At 41.8% G+C, this 20,891-nt stretch overlaps 1 protein-coding gene across 1 annotated transcript in view; it reads right to left on the bottom strand.

Annotated features, from left to right (window-relative positions):
* Window positions 1–209: 209 nt before the first annotated feature.
* The window catches only part of NPY2R (neuropeptide Y receptor Y2), an 81,682-nt gene continuing 61,000 nt past the window's right edge, over window positions 210–20,891 (bottom strand). The window contains exon 2 of the mRNA XM_063458549.1: window positions 210–2,648. Coding sequence (XP_063314619.1) covers window positions 1,448–2,614 — 1,167 coding nt within the window. The 5' untranslated portion in view covers window positions 2,615–2,648 and the 3' untranslated portion in view covers window positions 210–1,447. The remainder of the gene's footprint in view (window positions 2,649–20,891) is intronic.

Here is a 20,891-nt window from a genome sequence, read left to right as displayed (position 1 = left end):
AAGCAGTATGCCCAGCGTCTACAGAATAGCAAACAATGTAACTTAAAGGTAAAAATACATTTGAAAGAAATTTGGCACTGAGGAATCTGACTTTGGCGACACATGCAAGTAATCCCACCTGCATAAATATTGTATCAGGCAACTCCCACCTTCAGCTAATTATAGTTTAAATAATAACATGGAAAAATATAATTATATTTCTTAGTGCATGCATGTTCTTAAGAAAATACATGTAAACAAGTTGAAATAATACCATTTTATATACAGTAGCATAGCCACATTATGAATACAATTTACACACATATATATATCCACACATAAAAATACACATACACACACACATCCACACACATACATACGATGCATATATCATAAGCCAGATATATATTTAAAGAGGTCAACATAGCTATATTCTCACTAAATAACACACATATTTGCACACATCTCAGAGCTTGGCAAATGCAGCACTCCATTTTGTCAGACCTATTTACTTAATCCTCTAGCAATAAGAGATTAAATGAGGGTCATGGGGAACCTAACAAAAGAGCTAGGTGGAGATGGGGTTGAGGGGTTTGCTGTCCTGACCCAAATTTCTGCAAATTACAAAATACTGTAAATGTCAATGGCTTTGTCTGTCATCTGTATATACTACCAGCATTTTATGTTATGGTTCCTCTAATGCATCCCACAGAATATATTTTGCATTTGTTCTTTGGCTTTCCCATGCAATTTTCATCTCAAATAATCCTTCCAAAGTATGAAGCTAGAGACAATATTTTATTCCAGACACCTTTGTGGATTACAAGTGACATCTCAAGTGGAATCTCTTGAAGTCTTAGCGCTTGTCTAATTCATTATTTGCACTTCAAACTGTAACAGTACAAATGTCTTCTTTTCTAATCCACCTTAATGTTGTGGATCTTCAATAATCCTTGTTAATCAACAGGACATAGATCTTCGGATATTATTGAAGAAAAAGTAGATATCACAAGGAACACAGCGTTTTGCCAGATAGAGGAGCAAAGGGCAGGCCGAGTAAAAAATTTGCTAATTTTTTGTTTGTGTCATGGTTGTGTATTCAAAATTTGGTCAGCTGACATGTTTCACCCTATAGTGGATTGACTTAAATAGTTAATCTCGCTACTAGTAAAACCAAAACGCTAACTTGCTCTTAATAGGTGATAATTTGTAGATGTAGTTTTCCCAACTTTTGTTTTCTTCCTTTCAATTGGCTGTATGGTAATTAACCATTACCATTTAAGTAAGCCTTTCCCCTACTGCTGTGTTTTGTGAACTTCATGTTCCTGGCTTGTATCTTCATCATTTTTGTGTATTGCCATGACATCCAGTTGTAGGACAGCAGCCCACAGCAGCAGAGCTATATACACCTACTATATCAGCCACAACAATAGCAAGTACCAATTGAGTTGGAGTATCACATATTTTATTAAACATTAGTAGGCTGTATACAAGTCTCCTGACAGGTGTCACCACTACCATTAACTTCTTTAACCTCTAGCTGTTTCTTCTTCATTTGAAAGGCTACGGAGACTTCAGGATGTATAGAGTCCATCCTTTGCTCACATTTGAAAGCTGTTAGAAATGCAGTTCTGTAATTGTTATTCATCCATCCATATAGTATAGGGTTGGCAAAGGTGGAGCACATTGCAATAACATGAAATATTGTGTAAATAAATTTATATTCGTTTAAGTCCAAAACGTTGCTGTCGATGTCACTTGCTAGCTGAAAGGCATGAAAAGGGAGCCAACTGACAGCAAACACTACTACAACAGCCACCAACATCTTGGTTGTTTTGCGTCGCCGTTGATGATAATGGTCATTTCCTCCACCTGGGCTAACATGGTTCTTTAATTTTGTCCATATCCGGATGTATGCATAACAAATTATGGCTAGTGGTAAAATATACTGAATCAGCAACATTGATATGCTGTATATGGTGCTATAGTTCAGGTGTCCTATTGGCCATCTCTCGGAACATACTTGAATTTTAAAATCAGATGAGATTACAATAAGCGAGTATTCTTTAAAGATAGCCAGTGGGCTAGCTAGCAACGCACTGCAGGCCCAGGTGATGCCTATAATCATAAAGCAAATTTTTGTTGAGATTTTACTTTCAAGATGGTATACAATGCACCGATGTCTATCCAAAGCAATAACCATAAGCGTAACTGTGGAAACATGAACTGCTAGCCCTTGGGCATATGTAACCAAATGGCAAAGTACTGTTCCAAACTTCCATTCATCCAGAAGAGTGTACACCAGTGTGAACGGTAGGCATAGTGTATTTACCATTAAGTCAGAAACAGCCAAGTTGACTATGAAATAGTTTGTCACAGTCCTCATGGTTTTAAACTTGATGACTACATAGATGACAAGCGTATTGCCCATTACTCCCAGAAGAATAATGGAACTGTAAGCCAAGATGAGAATCACTTGCACACCTAACAGCTTTGTAAGGTCATTCAATTCAGGCTTAGATATATCGTTATATGGTGTGGTATGTTCAGGGAAATACATCCAGGTGTTAATTTCATTTTTAAGATCCTCTGTTTGGTTTTCCTCATTCCCCAGAGAAAATATTCCCATCTTCATGGTACCTTTTTCTGCTCTTCATCAAAAGAGCATCCTTCAGGAAACAAAGAAAAAGAGGAAGATTACATTAAATGGAGAAACAAGAGGTTAAATGTTAAATCATGGTCAAGCTATTGACAACTAGGTAATTAGAATGTTCAGGATGTTTTAAACCAGCCTCATGATTGGAACCAAGGGCATTTGTAATCTTATCTACATACATTCTGCAGTAGTCTAGGTAAATTCATCACACTTGAATAAATAAAAATGTATTCCCAAAGGAACACTCATACTTGATTTCTAATCTAAAAATATATATGCAACACCAGCTTTTGGATTCATTTTACATTCTAGCTATTGACTGCATGAATTAAACAGCACGTAGGACATCTGTGTCCCATCTAAGCAGGGACATAATTCCAATCACTGTCCACATAAATAAAGGTGAGGATAAAATATTTAATTCTTGTTTTATTATATTACGACACATATTAGGTTATGGTATATTAGACTGCAACCCTATTTTGTTTACACATACGCTATTCTATAATAAGATCTGATGAAAATAGGAAATGAAGTAATATGAAATACGTCCAAATATCAAATAATTGAAGTCATAGGTCAAACGCTTGATATAAATTTCTTGAAATATGAGCATTAATAAAATTAAATCCTTACATGCATGATGAATAATGTACATTCATTTTAATTATCTGTATTACATATAGGAAAACATACATCAAGTACTACATTTCACAATATTCAGATGGCAAACCAGCAATAATTCTATACTAATGTCAAATACACTGAGTCAGCATCACTATGATGGGTATTTTCCATATGACTAAGTTGTGTGTGTTTATATATATATATATATATATATATATATATATATATATATAATGTGTAATAAATGAGGGCTTGCACTCACGGTCTGTAGATAAGTAAAATACTTCTTGTTTATTTCAATTCGTTAAAACATGGTTGCTGCCATCAACGTTTCAGCCACTCCTGTGGCTTTCATCAGGATCAATTCAGCATACAAAACATTACATATACAAACTTCTGCTTATATATAGCTAATCAGATTTAATAATAAAATTAACAATGCTTACCACCTGTGTTCTCAAACGCCCGGCGTCTATCCCGATCCTGTGCGCATGTGCGAGCACGCCAATACCGGAAGTGGCGTGTTCGCATCATCTACCCGTTGCCGTGGTTACCCGAAACATAAACAAGTTCCACGGCAACGGTGTAGTGCTGCACAGCGCCAGGGCATCTACACGGTGAAAAAAAACTTAACCATAAAAACATACATCTACTATAAAACTTATCCTTTCATGTAGCAGCACTACTTGCATGGCTCACTAGCTTTATGACGTTGTGGGTATATATAAAGGGGAAGGCATACCGATCTTAATGAACTAATCCCTTTAGACATCACTATTAAATATCACAACCCCATATGAGCTTTACTTTGCATAATGAACTCTATTGCTTCTATATTCAAATACTCTTCACATAACCTCTACTATTCAAAGGACAGACATATATATCGCAAAGTGATTCCTATGTGTAATTAAAGTGACAATTAGTGTCTATGCATATATCAACTTGGATAAAAATAAGGTACCGTGTGCACTATCAACTATATTGTACTGTAAAGTGCTCTTAGTGTAATACTAAGTGTTATTATATACACTAAAGTGCATACAAGTGCATTATGTACATTTAAAGTGCTTTCAACATTTCCAAATGCCATCAAACCTAAAAGATGTCCCTCCACATTATTTAAAGTGATACTTATTGCATTTATATACATTAAAGTGATACTAATTGCATTTATATACATTAAAGTGCTCTCTATAATTAATAAAGTGAGACTCTGTGTCTTTATAGACAACAAAGTGCTATCTGCCAATCCACCTTGTTTAAAGTGATACTCATTGCTTTTATATACATTAAAGTGATGCTAATTGCATTTATATACATTAAAGTGCTTTCTGTAATTAATAAAGTGAGACTCTGTGTTTTTATGTACAACAAAGTGCTATCTGCAAATATATCCTAGTGGGACCTCATATAATTGAAGCTTATCATAAACCTCAATGTGACTTTAAAGTGATACTTGTTGCCTTTATATACAATAAAGTGTTCTTCGCTAATATATACACTAAAGTGTTAAATAGAATACTTAAATAGTTCTCATTATTCCTCTATACATTCCTGTACACACTGTAACTTACATGGAGAATATCTTCTATTGATAATATGGATGTGTCTAATCACATCCCTATACTATGCTGCTACTAAGGATAATCATATTTATTAAAACATAGCTTTACTCAAGAGAATTGCAAACATCTGTGGCCTTATTCAAATAAAGGGGGCATATGATAACTGCTCATTTAAACCCCTTGGTGCAACTGTATCCAGTTCGTAAATCCAGAAGGCTTCCTTGCGTACCAACATATTGCCCCTATTACCGCCTCTTATTGGTAGGGGAACGTGGTCAATTGCCACAAATTTCAAGGTAGTTAGGGCATGTCCATTGTCCAAAAAATGTTTGGCGACAGGTTTATCTGTGGTTCCATCTCTGAAAGCCGTTCTGATGTTGGACCTGTGTCCTCTGATTCGTTCACAAAGTTGGGTTTCCGTCTTACCAATATAACACAGTCCGCAAGGGCATGATAGTTTGTATATAATAAATGTGGATTTACAAGTGATAGTATACCTTATCTTGTAAATCTTATTACTGTGTGGATGCGTGAATGTGCGTGCCGGTACCATATGGCCACACGTCACGCATCCAAGACAGCGCACACTTCCTCGTATCTGCACCTTCTGAGGTATGGTGTAACTTTCTACAGGGTCTGTTCGTATTAGCATATCTTTGAGGTTTTGTTCCTGCGGAAACAAATTTTTGGGGGCTGCCTAAATTCACTAGGTAACGCTCCCTCAATTGCCAACATATTCCAATTCTTTTTGACAATATTGGATATCTTCTGAGCTTTATTATGGAATGTGATAGGAAAGACCAATCCTGGTCTTTCAATAGGGTCCTGTGGCTTGGTCGCTTTATCTTGTGCTTTTTCCAATGCACAATCTAAGACTCTCCTGTCGTATCCTCGTTCCAGAAATTTGTTTCTCATTTGTACCAATTGTCTTTGTCTGACTTCATCTGTCGAGTTGTTTCTTATGACTCTAAGAAATTGTGCATGAGGGATGGAATTTTTCAAATTTCTTGGATGTGCGCTGGTGTAATGTAGGATTGTGTTACGATCCGTGGGTTTGGAATACAAACTAAATTCAACTTTATGATTTACAATAGTGAGTTCCACATCTAGAAAATGAACTTTTTCCGTGCTGATATCCGCCGTCATCCGTACAGGTGTAGGTAGCATGTTAATTGATTCAACCATCTGTTGAGCTTGTTCAATGGTACCACTCCATAGTATCAGCACATCATCGATGAAACGGAAATATCTAATAATATTGTGTCGGTATGGTTTCAGTATATGCTCTTCCTCAAATATATACATGTATGTATTCGCATACATAGGCGCCATAGGCGCACCCATCGAGGTTCCTGAAATTTGCATAAACCACTGTTGTTCAAACCTGAAGTAATTGTTCTTCAGTACCGCTTCCAATATCTCCAATGTGTACTCGACCGGCGGGCCTCTATATACGGATGAGGTACACAGGACTTGTCTCATAGCCTCTATACCATCATCATGAGGGATGATGGTATAGAGGCTACTCACATCCATAGTTATCAAGATAGGATCCTGTACATCAATGTGAAGCTGCCGTAGAGACTCCAAGAGTGAGGGGGTATCCTTTACGCACGTGTGTAGATTCACTACTGTCTCCTTGAATTGTGCGTCTAACCACTTGCCTAGAGGTTCAAGAACTCCACCGACTGCCGACACTATCGGTCTTCCCGGTGGTGCGGTCTGGTCCTTGTGTATTTTAGGTATTGTGTACATGACTGGAGTCCTTGGTGATTTTTGTATGAGGTATGCATACAAATTTAGATCTATGTAATTGGCTCTTAATCCCATGTTCAATATCTCCTCTATTCTGGCTTGTGCCATAGTGGTAGGGTCCCCCTCAAGTTCTTTATATGTATTACTATCTCTCAGTTGCCTTTTGACTTCATCGGCATACTTGTCATAGTCCATTATGACTATACCCCCGCCTTTATCGGCGGGACGTATAACTATGGATGAGTCCCGTGCTAGACTTCTGATGAGTGAGTGCTGCTTCTTGCTGAAATTACTATGTGTCAAACATGGCTGTTGCAGGAGTTTCACAGATTCCGCCTGTACTGTCGATAAGAATGTTTTAATACTTGCTTGGTTACACTGTGGATCAAAGCTAGATTTTGGTCTGAATTTTGTAATCGCCTGTTCTTGATTGGAATGTTGTATTGACGGTTTGTTAAAGTGGTCTTTCAAACGCATCGTTCTTCCAAACTTAAAGAGCTCCACATTCCAGGAAAACAGTTTAGGGTTCGTCCCAGGAACAAATGATAGTCCTAATTGAAGGATCTCAATTTCTTCCTTCAGCAGTGCTCTCTGGGATAGGTTGAATACAGGTACTATCGTCTCAGTGGAGGTCTTCCACGGACAATGAATTTTCCCCTTGTTGCCTCTCCTTGTTCTGCGCCGTTTGCGCCTCTGCCTCTGCTTCGCGTTGTCGTGCCTGAAGGTGTCGTCTCTAAAAAAGTTCCACTTTCAACATGTGTATCTGTGTCTGAAGCCGATTCTCCAGAAGTAACATCCATAGTATACACTTTCGGTCGCACAATTCTCTTACGGAATCTCCTTGGTTTCTGTTGGTGCGCCCCGCTAAGCCATTTGTAGACCCGATGTTCCATATAATCTTGTTGTACATAATCAAACTTTTGTTTCTTGAATCTAATCAGGTCGTTTTTGTACTTGAGCATTTCCTCCTTTAATTTGTCCAGCATCTTAGTACCTTCTAGAGTGGCCAACAAAACAGCATGTTCCGTCTCAATCTCCATTATTTTGCGTGTAACAACTTCCATTTCTGCCCTCACGTCCTGAATTATAATGAGCATCAAATCTAATTATGCTTTATTAAGCACTCCTATCCAGTCTCGACATACCTTCGCTTTTAATCTCCCTATTGTAGGTATGCTCATAATGCGAAAGCCTCTAGGGATTCTTTTCACTTTATAATAGTCAGAAAGAAACAGTCCATGTAAATCCAAATCAATATGTTTACGTTGTAATCTCAACAGTTGAAAATATACATCTTTGGTTGTTATATTGCAAGGAAATTCATTACTGGATTGCACCCAAAGTATGGCCTCAGCTTCTTCTTGTGTAAAATGCAGGGTTTCTGCTTGCTCAGCATAACCCCCTGCTTGTAGCATAAAATCATCTGTATGATCCATGGTGAACAAAAGTTCCTTGTTGGTTTAAATCAGTCCGTTAGCTCTGCTTCAAAGTTAGCAGTTTAGGTGATATACCATCTGTTGGTGCTTGGGTTAGGAATATGGCTATCAATCAGCTTCCTTTTATATTGTATACAATGTTGCCCAGCACACACACTCAAAAATATGAAAAATGCCGGGTGCATAAAAAGCCATAGCCAAAAATACTATAATGTGTAATAAATGAGGGCTTGCACTCACGGTCTGTAGATAAGTAAAATACTTCTTGTTTATTTCAATTCGTTAAAACATGGTTGCTGCCATCAACGTTTCAGCCACTCCTGTGGCTTTCATCAGGATCAATTCAGCATACAAAACATTACATATACAAACTTCTGCGTATATATAGCTAACCAGATTTAATAATAAAATTAACAATGCTTACCACCTGTGTTCTCAAACGCCCGGCGTCTATCCCGATCCTGTGCGCATGTGCGAGCACGCCAATACCGGAAGTGGCGTGTTCGCATCATCTACCCGTTGCCGTGGTTACCCGAAACATAAACAAGTTCCACGGCAACGGTGTAGTGCTGCACAGCGCCAGGGCATCTACACGGTGAAAAAAAACTTAACCATAAAAACATACATCTACTATAAAACTTATCCTTTCATGTAGCAGCACTACTTGCATGGCTCACTAGCTTTATGACGTTGTGGGTATATATAAAGGGGAAGGCATACCGATCTTAATGAACTAATCCCTTTAGACATCACTATTAAATATCACAACCCCATATGAGCTTTACTTTGCATAATGAACTCTATTGCTTCTATATTCAAATACTCTTCACATAACCTCTACTATTCAAAGGACAGACATATATATCGCAAAGTGATTCCTATGTGTAATTAAAGTGACAATTAGTGTCTATGCATATATCAACTTGGATAAAAATAAGGTACCGTGTGCACTATCAACTATATTGTACTGTAAAGTGCTCTTAGTGTAATACTAAGTGTTATTATATACACTAAAGTGCATACAAGTGCATTATGTACATTTAAAGTGCTTTCAACATTTCCAAATGCCATCAAACCTAAAAGATGTCCCTCCACATTATTTAAAGTGATACTTATTGCATTTATATACATTAAAGTGATACTAATTGCATTTATATACATTAAAGTGCTCTCTATAATTAATAAAGTGAGACTCTGTGTCTTTATGGACAACAAAGTGCTATCTGCTATATAAAACTTATTTATAACATAATGTATATATAGATTCTAGAACCAAGAGAACAAGAATTTATAAGGTAATATAGCAGAACATTGAACTGTCTGATATGTAACTATTTATAGCTGTCAGATATGTAACTATTGCTCTTAAATACAGGATTCAAAGATCATCACCCACTAGTATATAAAAGGAAATTGTACCCATATCATATGCAGTGGTGTATCCTGGTTTTGTGCTGCCCTAGGCAGGACAAAACTCAGGCGCACCCCTCCCGCCCGCGCCACCCCCATCCAACCCTTCCCCCCCCCCCCCGCCCGCACCACCCCCACCCTTCCCCCGCCCCGCGTTCTAAATACACACTCACACACATTCACTTACAGATACGCATACACTAGCTAACAGAAACACACACTCGCTAACAGAAACACACACACACACTTACAGACACACTCACACTCACTAACAGACACACACTAACAGACACACACTCACTAGCAGATACACACACTCACACTAACAGACACACACGCACTAACAGACACACATACACACACACTAACAGACACACACTAACAGACATACATACACACACACTCACACTAACAGACATACATACACACACACACACTAACAGACACACACTAACAGACATACACACACACTAACAGACATACACACAAACACTAACAGACATTCACACACACACACACACTAACAGACATTCACACACACACACACATTAACAGAAATTCTCACACACACACACACACTAACAGACATACACACATACTCACTCACTCACATATTTAACACATTTTTTTTTTTTTTTAATTTACCCCCCCCAGCCTCCTTACCTTTGGGAATGCTGGGGGGGGGGGTCCTATTTCTCCCTGGTGGTCCAGTGGCTGCTGGGCTGCTGCTGGGCGGTCGGGCGGCGCTGCTGGGCGGGCGGCGAGGGAGCACTTCCTCTGAGCTGTCTGCTCAGCTCCCTCGCGCGCCGCACAGTGAGGCTGGGAGGCAGAGCCAGAATATGACGTCATATTCCGGCTCCCAGCCTCACTGTGCGGCGCGCGAGGGAGCTGAGCAGACAGCTCAGAGGAAGTGCTCCCTCGCCGCCCGCCCAGCAGCGCCGCCCGACCGCCCAGCAGCAGCCCAGCAGCAGCCCAGCATGTCAGTTAGCCGCAAGGCTAACAAGGCATTTGCCCTGGGCATTTGGGGGCGGCGTTTTTTGCCGCCCCCTGGAAAATGCCGCCCAAGGCAAATGCCTTGTTTGCCTCGCGGCTAATACGCCCCTGATCATATGGGTATGTTAATCTCTTGGTTTTAGAGTCTGTAAAGCTTTTATAACATAATGTTTTGTAGAAGATTTCACAGAAATCTTTGATCAATGCAGACAAGAAGAGAAGGGTATAAAATAAATGTATGGGGACTGGCTTGGCTGCTCATGAAGCAAGACATGTAAGCGAGGAGCTCCAAAACTCTAAACCTTTTTGCCCCAAATAATAAGCACAGAACCAGAGAAATGGTTTGGAATAAGAGGCTCCAGACCCCGGGCCCACATCAGGCAACATGATTCTTGATCTCTGCAGACAAGTAAAACATCTTGATAATAGAAACAATGTGAGAATACAGAGCCTACCTGAGTCAGAAGGTGAATCTGTGGCAGACATGCTTATAGCCCTATTCAAAAAAAAAAAAATGCACCAGATAATATGCGACTAGACTGGGCTGCTGTCTGAGCAGGGAATATGCTGATTTACTGTGATTACCGATATGCTTTCTCTTTATGATTTCTGGTATGTTTATATGCTACAATATTGATGGTATGTACTAGTTGGAAACTGCTGGAAAGTTGTCACGTGTGGCGCAGTTTGCCATGAGGTCGATAAAGGCCCCCTCCTTTTTTTTTTTTTTTGTGTATTTTTGATATATATAATTTTTAGTATTCTTAGTATTTTTATAGATTTTTTTTTTTTTTACTATCTTTTACTTTTGACATTTTATCTAGTCTTTTTTGTATACCTCCTACCCACCCCTAATTCACCTGTGGGATACGAATTGAGGTTTCTGTATATTCATATCTTTGGTAAACGATGTATAGATTTTTTAAGACTGTGTTATTATCTGTATAGGCACCTTTTTATATATTTTCTAATTTATATGCTTGTAGATACCATTAAATGGATATTCTTGCCATTGTAAGGTTAATATCATATTAAGATTTAAGTTAAATGATCTTCCCCCTTTCCCTGGATATGTTTAATGTGATTTTCTAAGTATCCAACAAATGTTTACAAGTTTCTGTGCTTGGAAAATTATGTGTACATACAAGTTATATCTAAATCCGTATGCATGATGATCCTTTTATATTGGATATTGAAATTTAAATTTTTAAATGTGTGTTTGTTTAATAGAAAAAAAAAAAAAAAACACACAGATTGTGAATAAATGTTTTATTTGAATTTGAAGTAATTATGGACAATGTGTGCAACTTTGGAGAGTTACAAGCCGATTGGATCATAAATAAAAGAGGATCTCCAGTGGGAGGAGATATTACTAGTTTGAGAAAGTCCCAAGAGGCGGGACGAAACATGACACGTGACCTGGTGATCAGGATACAAGGAAGTGAACTGAATACACACACCAGCCAGCAGCACCAGCCCCAGAAGGAGAGAGATTACACTGAACTGTTATCAAACTCCCCATGGTGTGGTGAGCTGCAGCTGGACTGTGCTTTTTACTATTTGACTATCAGTTGTTTTTATTTTTTTTTGTAAATCTTTCTTTTATTATGGCATATACGTCATGGGGTACATAAGAGAAAGAGGGAGGCATTGTGGGATAACATGAAGTAATAATATCAAGATGGTGTGCAATGCACCTCAAAGAAAGATTGCCATGGTTTTTTTTTTTTTTGTGAAACATTCAAGTAAACAGAGTGGTACAAGCTTGGGTAAGTAACAAAAGTAATCAAAATCAGAGAGAACAAGTAGCCCTGGTGCGCCATAACATCGTCTTCAGGGTAGACTGGTATACGTTTGCATTCATTGCCATGTCATTAGCTAGCTATGCACAGTTTTATATTGTGAAGGCTGGTAACAAATCAAATTCTCGCTTATATGAGTAGAGTAAAGGTCAGAAAGTAGGAGTCAGAGGAGTGACAAAAGGGAGAGCACCTGACATATATCTGAATGCCAGCATTCATTATGTAATATGTGATATAGGTATGCAAATGAGTTGTTGCTAGGTAGATTGTTATATACATTTTAGTGACACGACATAGAAATTATCATCGCTAATTCTGTCTCATTAACACGTGTAGCATTGCTGAGTGATCTAGCTATGCAGTCTTAGAAAATTAAACATGTTTAACGGTAACATTGTCAGTCTAAAGGCATTGTTGCTGCACATTCTGACGCTGTTATGGTCAAGCTAAATAAGACATCTGCTTGTAAACTTTTGAGGCCACGGCAGCTTAGACAGACACGTTTGTATTAAGTATAACAGTAGCATGACATTTATAATTACTGCGTTGAGGTTAAGACCACTGGGCTAATCCTCATTCCTATCTAGCTGAACCTTGCTATACATGGGTGAAAACACATTGATACCAGATTTAATAAAAATAACGTGTCAGGCTTTACGAACTCGGAGCCGGTAAGCTGGGTTAAGTCCCTGGTTCTCGTAGACGGTCATGCAGAATGAGTGCGGGACTTGGGAAGGTCGGTATGTATTGGGACAGTCCACCAAGGGAATCCTGTTGCCAAAGATAGTCCATTGGAACTTGCTGGGGTTCGGTGCCATAGTAGTGGAGTACGGTGGTGTGCACCCGACGGCCTCTCCTGGTTCAGCCGATGCCCACGTGTGGAAAGTTCGTGATGGCGGTAAGGAGTTTACCGGTGTTCTGGAGTGTTCGTGTTGCGGCGAACAGGAGTCTGACCGGGCTTTCCCGGCACCCAACTCCCCGCTCCACGTTTCTCCCTCTGCACTTCCTGGGTACTCGTCGTCCTGTTGTCGTGTCTCTTCGGCCCGAGGCCTTAGCAGGGGCCTGTGCCGCATGTCCATTGACCCCATCAACAGGGTCGGGGGCCCGAGGGCGTGCCTGAGCACAGCTATCCCCTCGGGTATATGGGCGGCGTGGGAGGATCACCTCCAAGTAGGCCCCCAGCTCGGAAGAAGGGTACACTGTCCCAGTATCGATTTTCTCCTTGTGAGCGGTGAGGTGCGCCATTCGGCCCTTGGGTGGTCCCCGTGGGTACCCCAGAGTGACTCCGCTAGGTAGGGTTGTTGTAGGGATCGTGACTGTGCGGCAGCGGTAGGTGATACGTCTGCCATTAGCCCGTTTTTTCCTTCTGCGGGTTTTCTGTGGTAGCGGTTGACCCTTTAGTGTTATGAGGCTATTGTAGTTTGGCTGTCGGCATTTGGGAGGCTGCTGAGGTCGCCGCTCAGTGTGGTTTTGTTTACCTCTGTCTGGCTTCCGTGTAGCTTGTGCCGGTCTCATGCGTTGCTGCAGCTTGGACCAGAATTTGTCAAATATGACCTCCAGGGTGTCCGGAACTAGGTACCTGGGGTCTGCTGTGTCCGATTGCGCTATTGTCTGGCCCATCGTCTCAGTGTCTGGTGCATCCGCCATCTTGGGTGGCTTCCGACCCGCTTGATAGTTCCGTCGGGTACCCAGAGGCGTTGAGACCGGAGGCAGAACAGGACTTTGGGAACCGGGATAACCCCTACCGGCAGGGGGGGGGGTAGGATGTGTGTGCCCCCTCGTCTGCCAGAGAACCGGGAGAGCGGCCGTCCCTCCTCGGCTCCCACCCGCACAGGCCGCTTGCCGCACGTGGTCCGCCTGGCACCGGAGGACCAGGTGTTTGGTATCCCCGGGTTCAGGTTGGTCTTTTGCACTCGATTAGTGCTGTCAGCAGTCTGTGTGCTCGGGTGGTCGGGCGTTGTGCCCGGAATCTTGGGTCCAGACTCGAAAGCCCACTCCTTGTGCGTCTTGTCTGTTTGGCAGTCAGGCTCCGCCCCCCAGTTGTTTTTATTTTTAATAAATGTTTTTTGCCTGACACTGGAGTCACAGAAGCATTTACCAGATCCTACGTACCCAAGGGGCTGATCCTCTCTGGGGCTCATACCACTCTACATTTGTGAGTTGCATTCTTAAAGAGACAGTTTATTTTAGTTTAAATTTTAATAATTGTATTGCACTAGGAGTGCTTTTTCTGTTCCCTCCCCCCTACTTTTGTCTCCTTAAAGGACCACTCTAGGCACCCAGACCACTTCAGCTTAATGAGGTGGTCTGGGTGCCAGGTCCTTCTAGGGTTATCCCATTTTTTTCATAAACATAGCAGTTTCAGAGAAACTGCTATGTTTATGAATGGGTTAAGCCTTCCCCTTATGTCCTCTAGTGGCTGTCTCATTGACAGCCGCTAGAGGCGCTTGCGTGATTCTCACTGTGAAAATCACAGTGAGAGCACGCAAGTGTCCATAGGAAAGCATTATGAATGCTTTCCTATGTGACCGGCTGAATGCACGCGCAGCTCTTGCCGCGCGTGCGCATTCAGCCGACGGGGAGGAGAAGAGGAGGATCGGAGGAGGAGATCTCTCCGCCCAGCGCTGGAAAAAGGTAAGATTTAACCCCTTTCCCCTTTCCAGAGCCGGGCGGGAGGGGGTCCCTGAGGGTGGGGGCACCCTCAGGGCACTCTAGTGCCAGGAAAACGAGTATGTTTTCCTGGCACTAGAGTGGTCCTTTAACTATAGATATCAACTGTACAGTGTAACAGGCTATACGTATATACACATATACACCTGGGCTTGTAGACACCCTATAAGAGATCACACTTGCTTGCACTGTATCATCTGTTTGTAAATACTTCTCAACACTTGAGGGGTTCTGTACATATGTATGCGCAACAGCACTTTTCTGTTTTGTGATTGTTTCTGTACCTTATTACCTGGGTATATTGTGGGTGCTGCAAACCTATTTATATTTTATCTTAATTTTTTGCGCCATCTTATCTACTGCACATTTTTTATGCCAGTTCTATACCTTTTTTCTGAAAGTGTTGGCTCTGGCCTTTTGGGGGTGAACTCGGGTGTTTACTGTAGGGGCATTGGGAGATTGCACTTGTATTGTGCGTCTCCAGTGTCGAAAGGTGGTCCATAATACTGGGGGGTTTGGGGTGCGCTCCTGTGACAGACGGTCATTGGTCATAGATGACCCCGAGTATATACGGTAATCAATATTTAATAATTTAATCTGCCAGTGGTTGTAATGTAGTAAAAGAAAAAATCTCAGGCACTCACTGTGATAAATCAAGCAGAGTTATTGCACATCTGCTTGATTTATCACAGTGAGTGCCTGGGATTTTTTCTTTTATACTAGTTCTTATGGAATATGCTGACCCATACTCAGTTTAGCCCCTGTAATTTTTCCCTCTGTTGTTCACTTTTCACATGATATGTGAATAAAATCTACATTTAGCTGCTATCCCCAAGCTAATCGATCATCTTCTTTTTTTTTTTCTGAACACTAAATACCATATCAAAAAATGTGTTCATCCATAATGCTAGTTGTTTGTTTGGTCATAACTCCATATGGCACTTTGGAGTTAAGTAATTCAGCCAAACAGCTGATTGTCCTAAATTCGGACAAATTGAGGGACGGAGCCTGCCAATCAAGCGAACCAGATGTGCATTGTTTGTGCTCCTCTGCCGGGACCCGGAAAGCTAAGTACTTTCTGGAGCCACTAGCTGCTACTCACCGCTACTGGCGACCATCTTGAAAAGGGGGAACCAGTTTATCAGGGATTACCAAACTTGGGCCCCTCCAGGGAAAGAAATACCTGCATCGAGGCTTGCGCCCTACCTTAGCAGGGACTGTGGAGAGATGGCCGCTCTCCAAGCTCTTGACCGGGCAGAGTGCAGCACATACCGAGCTACCCCCTCCCCCTGGACCGGTGGGGATCATCCCGGTCGCCCATCCCTTGACTTAGCCTGTGTATTTCTGCCGACTACGAGCTGCTGAAATTGCACAGCAACGTGTTGCAGGCTCTCTTAAGATGGCGGACACTCAAAAGCTACACGTGTCTAACTCGACACTGCCCATGACAACCATCCAAGACGCATTTAAGCGACTGCTTACTAATGTGGACAAGCTCTTTGAAAGCTTCCTTGCCAAGCTGTCTTCAAGCACCAAGGTGTTGCCAGCTCAAAACCGGAAGAGAAAAGAGGGCCGAGGCCGAGAGGAGGTGAGCGGGCCCTCTCTGGGCATAACCCTTCCACAAGCAACAAACCCCTCTGCAGTTGCCCCACCTGGGCTGAAGGCCCCAGGGAATACAATCCACCTGCATCTACCACATTGGCTGGGGACTCATCGCCGCTGGCGGCGCTCTACCCCCGGGATCTCCTGCCGTCCCCCACCTGGGAAAGACTCTGCCTCATGCCAGAGCCCCTGAGTCTGTGGCCCCACGATGCCGGCCTTCACAACGGCCCAGGGCTTCAGGGAGGATGGGCACAGCAGTAGTAGTAGTAGTTGACTACTACTCCAACCTTCACAAACTCTCTGTCCGTGGGATCGGTTGACGCCGGACTTCCAGGCACATTGGCATATTTTTCAACCACGATCTGCTGATACCTGTTCACAGAGATATATGTTTATGTGCTTTTTACTGATGCTTTCACTACTTAATCTGCAATGCAGCTAACATCAGGGAGTTTAGTCTCGGCGGCAACTCTCACCAATACCATTTTTGCTATAGCACACCGCCCTATGTTGATAACTCTTGTTCTTTAATGGTATGCACAGCTATGTAATGTCTTTTTTAAGCTTGCTTGACATAACCTTATACAATAGCATGTCACTATTTTTTAAAGCACGATAGAATCTTACTACGACCACTCATAGAGTCAGTTTGTTTAACTTGTACTGAAAACATTTTTGATCTCTCACCACTGACATACCTATAATGCTTATTACATTGTTCTGTACCTAACCTAAATCTACTAACTAAAAAATGGTGCTATTAACTAATGCCATGACACTGTTTACTGGGTATTTTCTCATTAGCTTGAACCTGCTGTTGTGGCAACTCAAGCTTGTTTGGAACTCTAAGCACTGCAAAAATAAAGATTGACAAAAAAAAAAAATAAAGAATTCAGACAAATTACAATTCGAAACACAAATCTAATAATTATATATTACAAATTCAGGCATTCATCAGACTTGTAACTACAAAGCGTTCAACGATAGAACATTTAAAACAATAATTGTAGAATTTACACATAAATTGACCGCAATATCTTCTGCTTTCATCATACATGAAGTAATGTTGAGTTATATTGATAAACTAGTTAGATATTTTGTTCAATCTAAAATTTACAGCACATGTCTGATAATATGAATCATATTTATTGTATGGAACTATTAATTTAGCATCATGAGTCTTTTTTTTAAAGGACCACTCTAGTGCCAGGAAAGCATACTCGTTTTCCTGGCACTAGAGTGCCCTGAGGGTGCCCCCACCCTCAGGGACCCACTCCCGCCCGGCTCTGGAAAGGGGAAAGGGGTAAAAACTTACCTTTTTCCAGCGCTGGGCGGAGAGATCTCCTCCTGCTCTCCTCCTCCGATCCTCCTCTTCTCCTCCCCGTCGGCTGAATGCGCACACGCGGCAAGAGCTGCGCGCGCATTCAGCCGGTCACATAGGAAAGCATTCATAATGCTTTCCTATGGACGCTTGCGTGCTCTTACTGTGATTTTCACAGTGAGAATCACGCAAGCGCCTCTAGCGGCTGTCAGTGAGACAGCCACTAGAGAATTAGGGGGAAGGCTTAACTAATTGATAAACATAGCAGTTTCTCTGAAACTGCTATGTTTATAAAACAATTAGTTAACCCTAGCTGGACCTGGCACCCAGACCACTTCATTAAGCTGAAGTGGTCTGGGTGCCTAGAGTGGTCCTTTAAGAATGAGCAGGCAAACATATCTTGTTTTTTTTTTATCTTAAAAGGTATTATACATTGTTTTCTGACATGGCAATTAGTCTGATTTGCCTGCTTGGACATTCTGTAAAGTAGTCACAATGAAAGATGTAAGGCTAGAGCAGAATAATAAGTAGAACAGATGGATTGAGCAGCCAGATAAATATTCAGTCTTTGGCTTGGGCTTACCCCTTGGGGGCTTACGGTGTGTTTCAAGACTCACTTCTGGTTCCTGTTCCTAAATTCGGAAAAACCCACAGTAATTACCACATGGATGCTTTCCAGATAAACCACTATAACTGATATTGTGATTTAAAGGAAGATGAAGCCAGTTGGTCTGAGATCAGTGCACTTGTTTGCTCTCTGTTCAAGTCCTTATTTGGCTGTAAAATATCAAGAATGATATCGCACTCAAAAGAATTTAGTTATCAAGAAGTTTTCATGAATCATATTTTCTTTATGTAAATATATTGCCATAAGGTTGGAAAGTACAAATGCTAAATATCTGGAAAATCAGACTGAGTAAAAGACACAACTTATTAAAAGTACAGTACTCATATACCCTCAACCAACACGTAAACACGAATATGTACACTGATAAAGCAAAATATACAAAACAGCATATACAAAAAAAACGGGCTTGTACCCTCTTATAGAGTAGCAGCAAATTTTAATAGCAATATAGCGTACAGAATTACTGTTTCTCCTAAAATGCATAATCAGCATAAAGTCCCAAGTCACTCCTGATAATAAAGAACAGTTTAGGCGATCAATCCATGTTACTGAATAATAGCCTCACAGCTCCCGACCGGGCCCCTGCAGACACAAGCTCACCTGGTGGCCCTGCACCATCAGCCCTGTGGGGTATCTTGTGGGCAATGGGGCTTATGAGGAAGCTGCTTTGGGCCCCCCAGGAGTAAGTGGGCTTAGGGCAGCTTCCCTATTTTCCCTGTGTTAAAGACGGCTTTGCAGAACTCTGTTCTGGGCTGCCTCATGTCAATTCTGTTCATATTTTGTATCTGTCGTTAGTATGCACTGCACAATGCCGACAGACGTGATCATCTTCTCCCTAGCCAGCAGAGTGCCTACAAGAAGACCACAATCCCCTCCCTCGCACCACCATTGCTCCTTCTCCGCTATCCTCGGTGCATTTTTTTTTTAAATTCTTTATTTTTGAGTGCAGAGTGAATTACAGGCGTAGATACTGACTTATTCAACATATGAGATCATAAACAATTTGTATGGGTAGTCAAGAAATACTGCACGTTTTTTTTTGTGATAATAAGTTTGAGACATGAGGAAGACAAGAAATTAATACAGTGATGATTTACACAGCTCTTTAAGCTAGGCATACATATCTAGTCGATTTACTAGGATTAAGTTATGCGGAAATTACTTGCTAGATATGAAAAGGTTGTTTAGAAACACCCCAGGGGTTCCCAGGTAGCTTTCTGCATGAGTCTGTCAATCTTGGTATAGAGATGGGTGTACAAGGAGGAATGCCATGGTATTAGATTGCTTTGGGATTGGTAACAGTGTTAGGCAATAAGGTTGAAGCCTGGTCCCCTTTAACCTATGCCTGTGGTAGGTAGGACATAGTCACCCCAGAGTCTGCGGATCTGAAAGGTTCGGCACTGGACTGCTGTCAGCTTGAATGCAAAGAGCCTCTCCGGTTCCCTGTGTGAGTTCACGACTATTTCCCTCCTCCTGGAGGTCCAGATGCTTGTCACCGGAGGAGGCCTGTGTGCCTGCCGCCGCAAGTTTTGCAGTCTCCGACATTTGCGGCACGTCTTACGGGTTTTGTGGACCACACGTCGGGCTTGCTGGCTTCTTGGTGTTTTCGGCGGGTAGGTGGTTTGGACTCGTGTCGAGTGACTTGGGACTCTCTTCTCCAATCCCACCTTCCTCTTCCCTCACCAGCTGGGAGCACGAACATGCGCTTTGAGCTGGCAAAACGGACCAAAGATTTCTCAGTGAGTACTGTGGCTTGTGATTGGTTCATGCACAGCCCTGGAAGGGGGTGCATGGAGCTTCATCAGGCACTGGATTCTAGGTGAGTAAAACCTTATTTTGTTCACAGGTTTAGAGGGGGCACATTTTCCATAGTGCGCAATAGGACATTTTCATTAATATAAGCTCACAACAAATCAGTTTTTTTTTCTTATACAAGGACTTGTCTTTCCTCTACAACAATATAAGGTTAAATGATCACTATAGTGTCAGGAAAACAAACCCGTTTTCCTGACACTATAGTGCTCTAAGGGTGCCCCCACCCTCATGGTCCCCCTCCCGTGGCGCTGAAGGGGTTAAAACCACAAGGGGTTTAGCCACTTACCTTAGTCCAGCGCTGGGCTCCCTCAAAGCTGGTGACCTCTCCTCCTCCGCCGACATCAGCTCCCGAGTGGAGCGGAATGCACATGCGCAGGAAGTGCCGCGCACACATTCAAATAGTCCATAGTAAAACATTTCTCGATGCTTTCCTATGGACGTTCTGCACGCTGGATGCAAATTTTGCATCCAGCGTCGCAGATGTGCCTCTAGCCGCTGTCAGGAAGACAGCCACTAGAAGTGGTATGAACCCTGCTATGTAAACATAGCAGTTTCTCTGAAACTGCTATGTTTACATCTAAAGGGTTAAAACCTGAGGGACCTGGCACCCAGACCACTTCATTGAGCTG

Source organism: Pelobates fuscus, chromosome 6 (genome assembly GCF_036172605.1).
Source record: "Pelobates fuscus isolate aPelFus1 chromosome 6, aPelFus1.pri, whole genome shotgun sequence".
Lineage (NCBI taxonomy): Eukaryota > Metazoa > Chordata > Amphibia > Anura > Pelobatidae > Pelobates > Pelobates fuscus.
The sequence above is the reverse complement of the archived record's forward strand: the minus strand, read 5'-3'. Positions and strand labels throughout refer to the sequence as shown.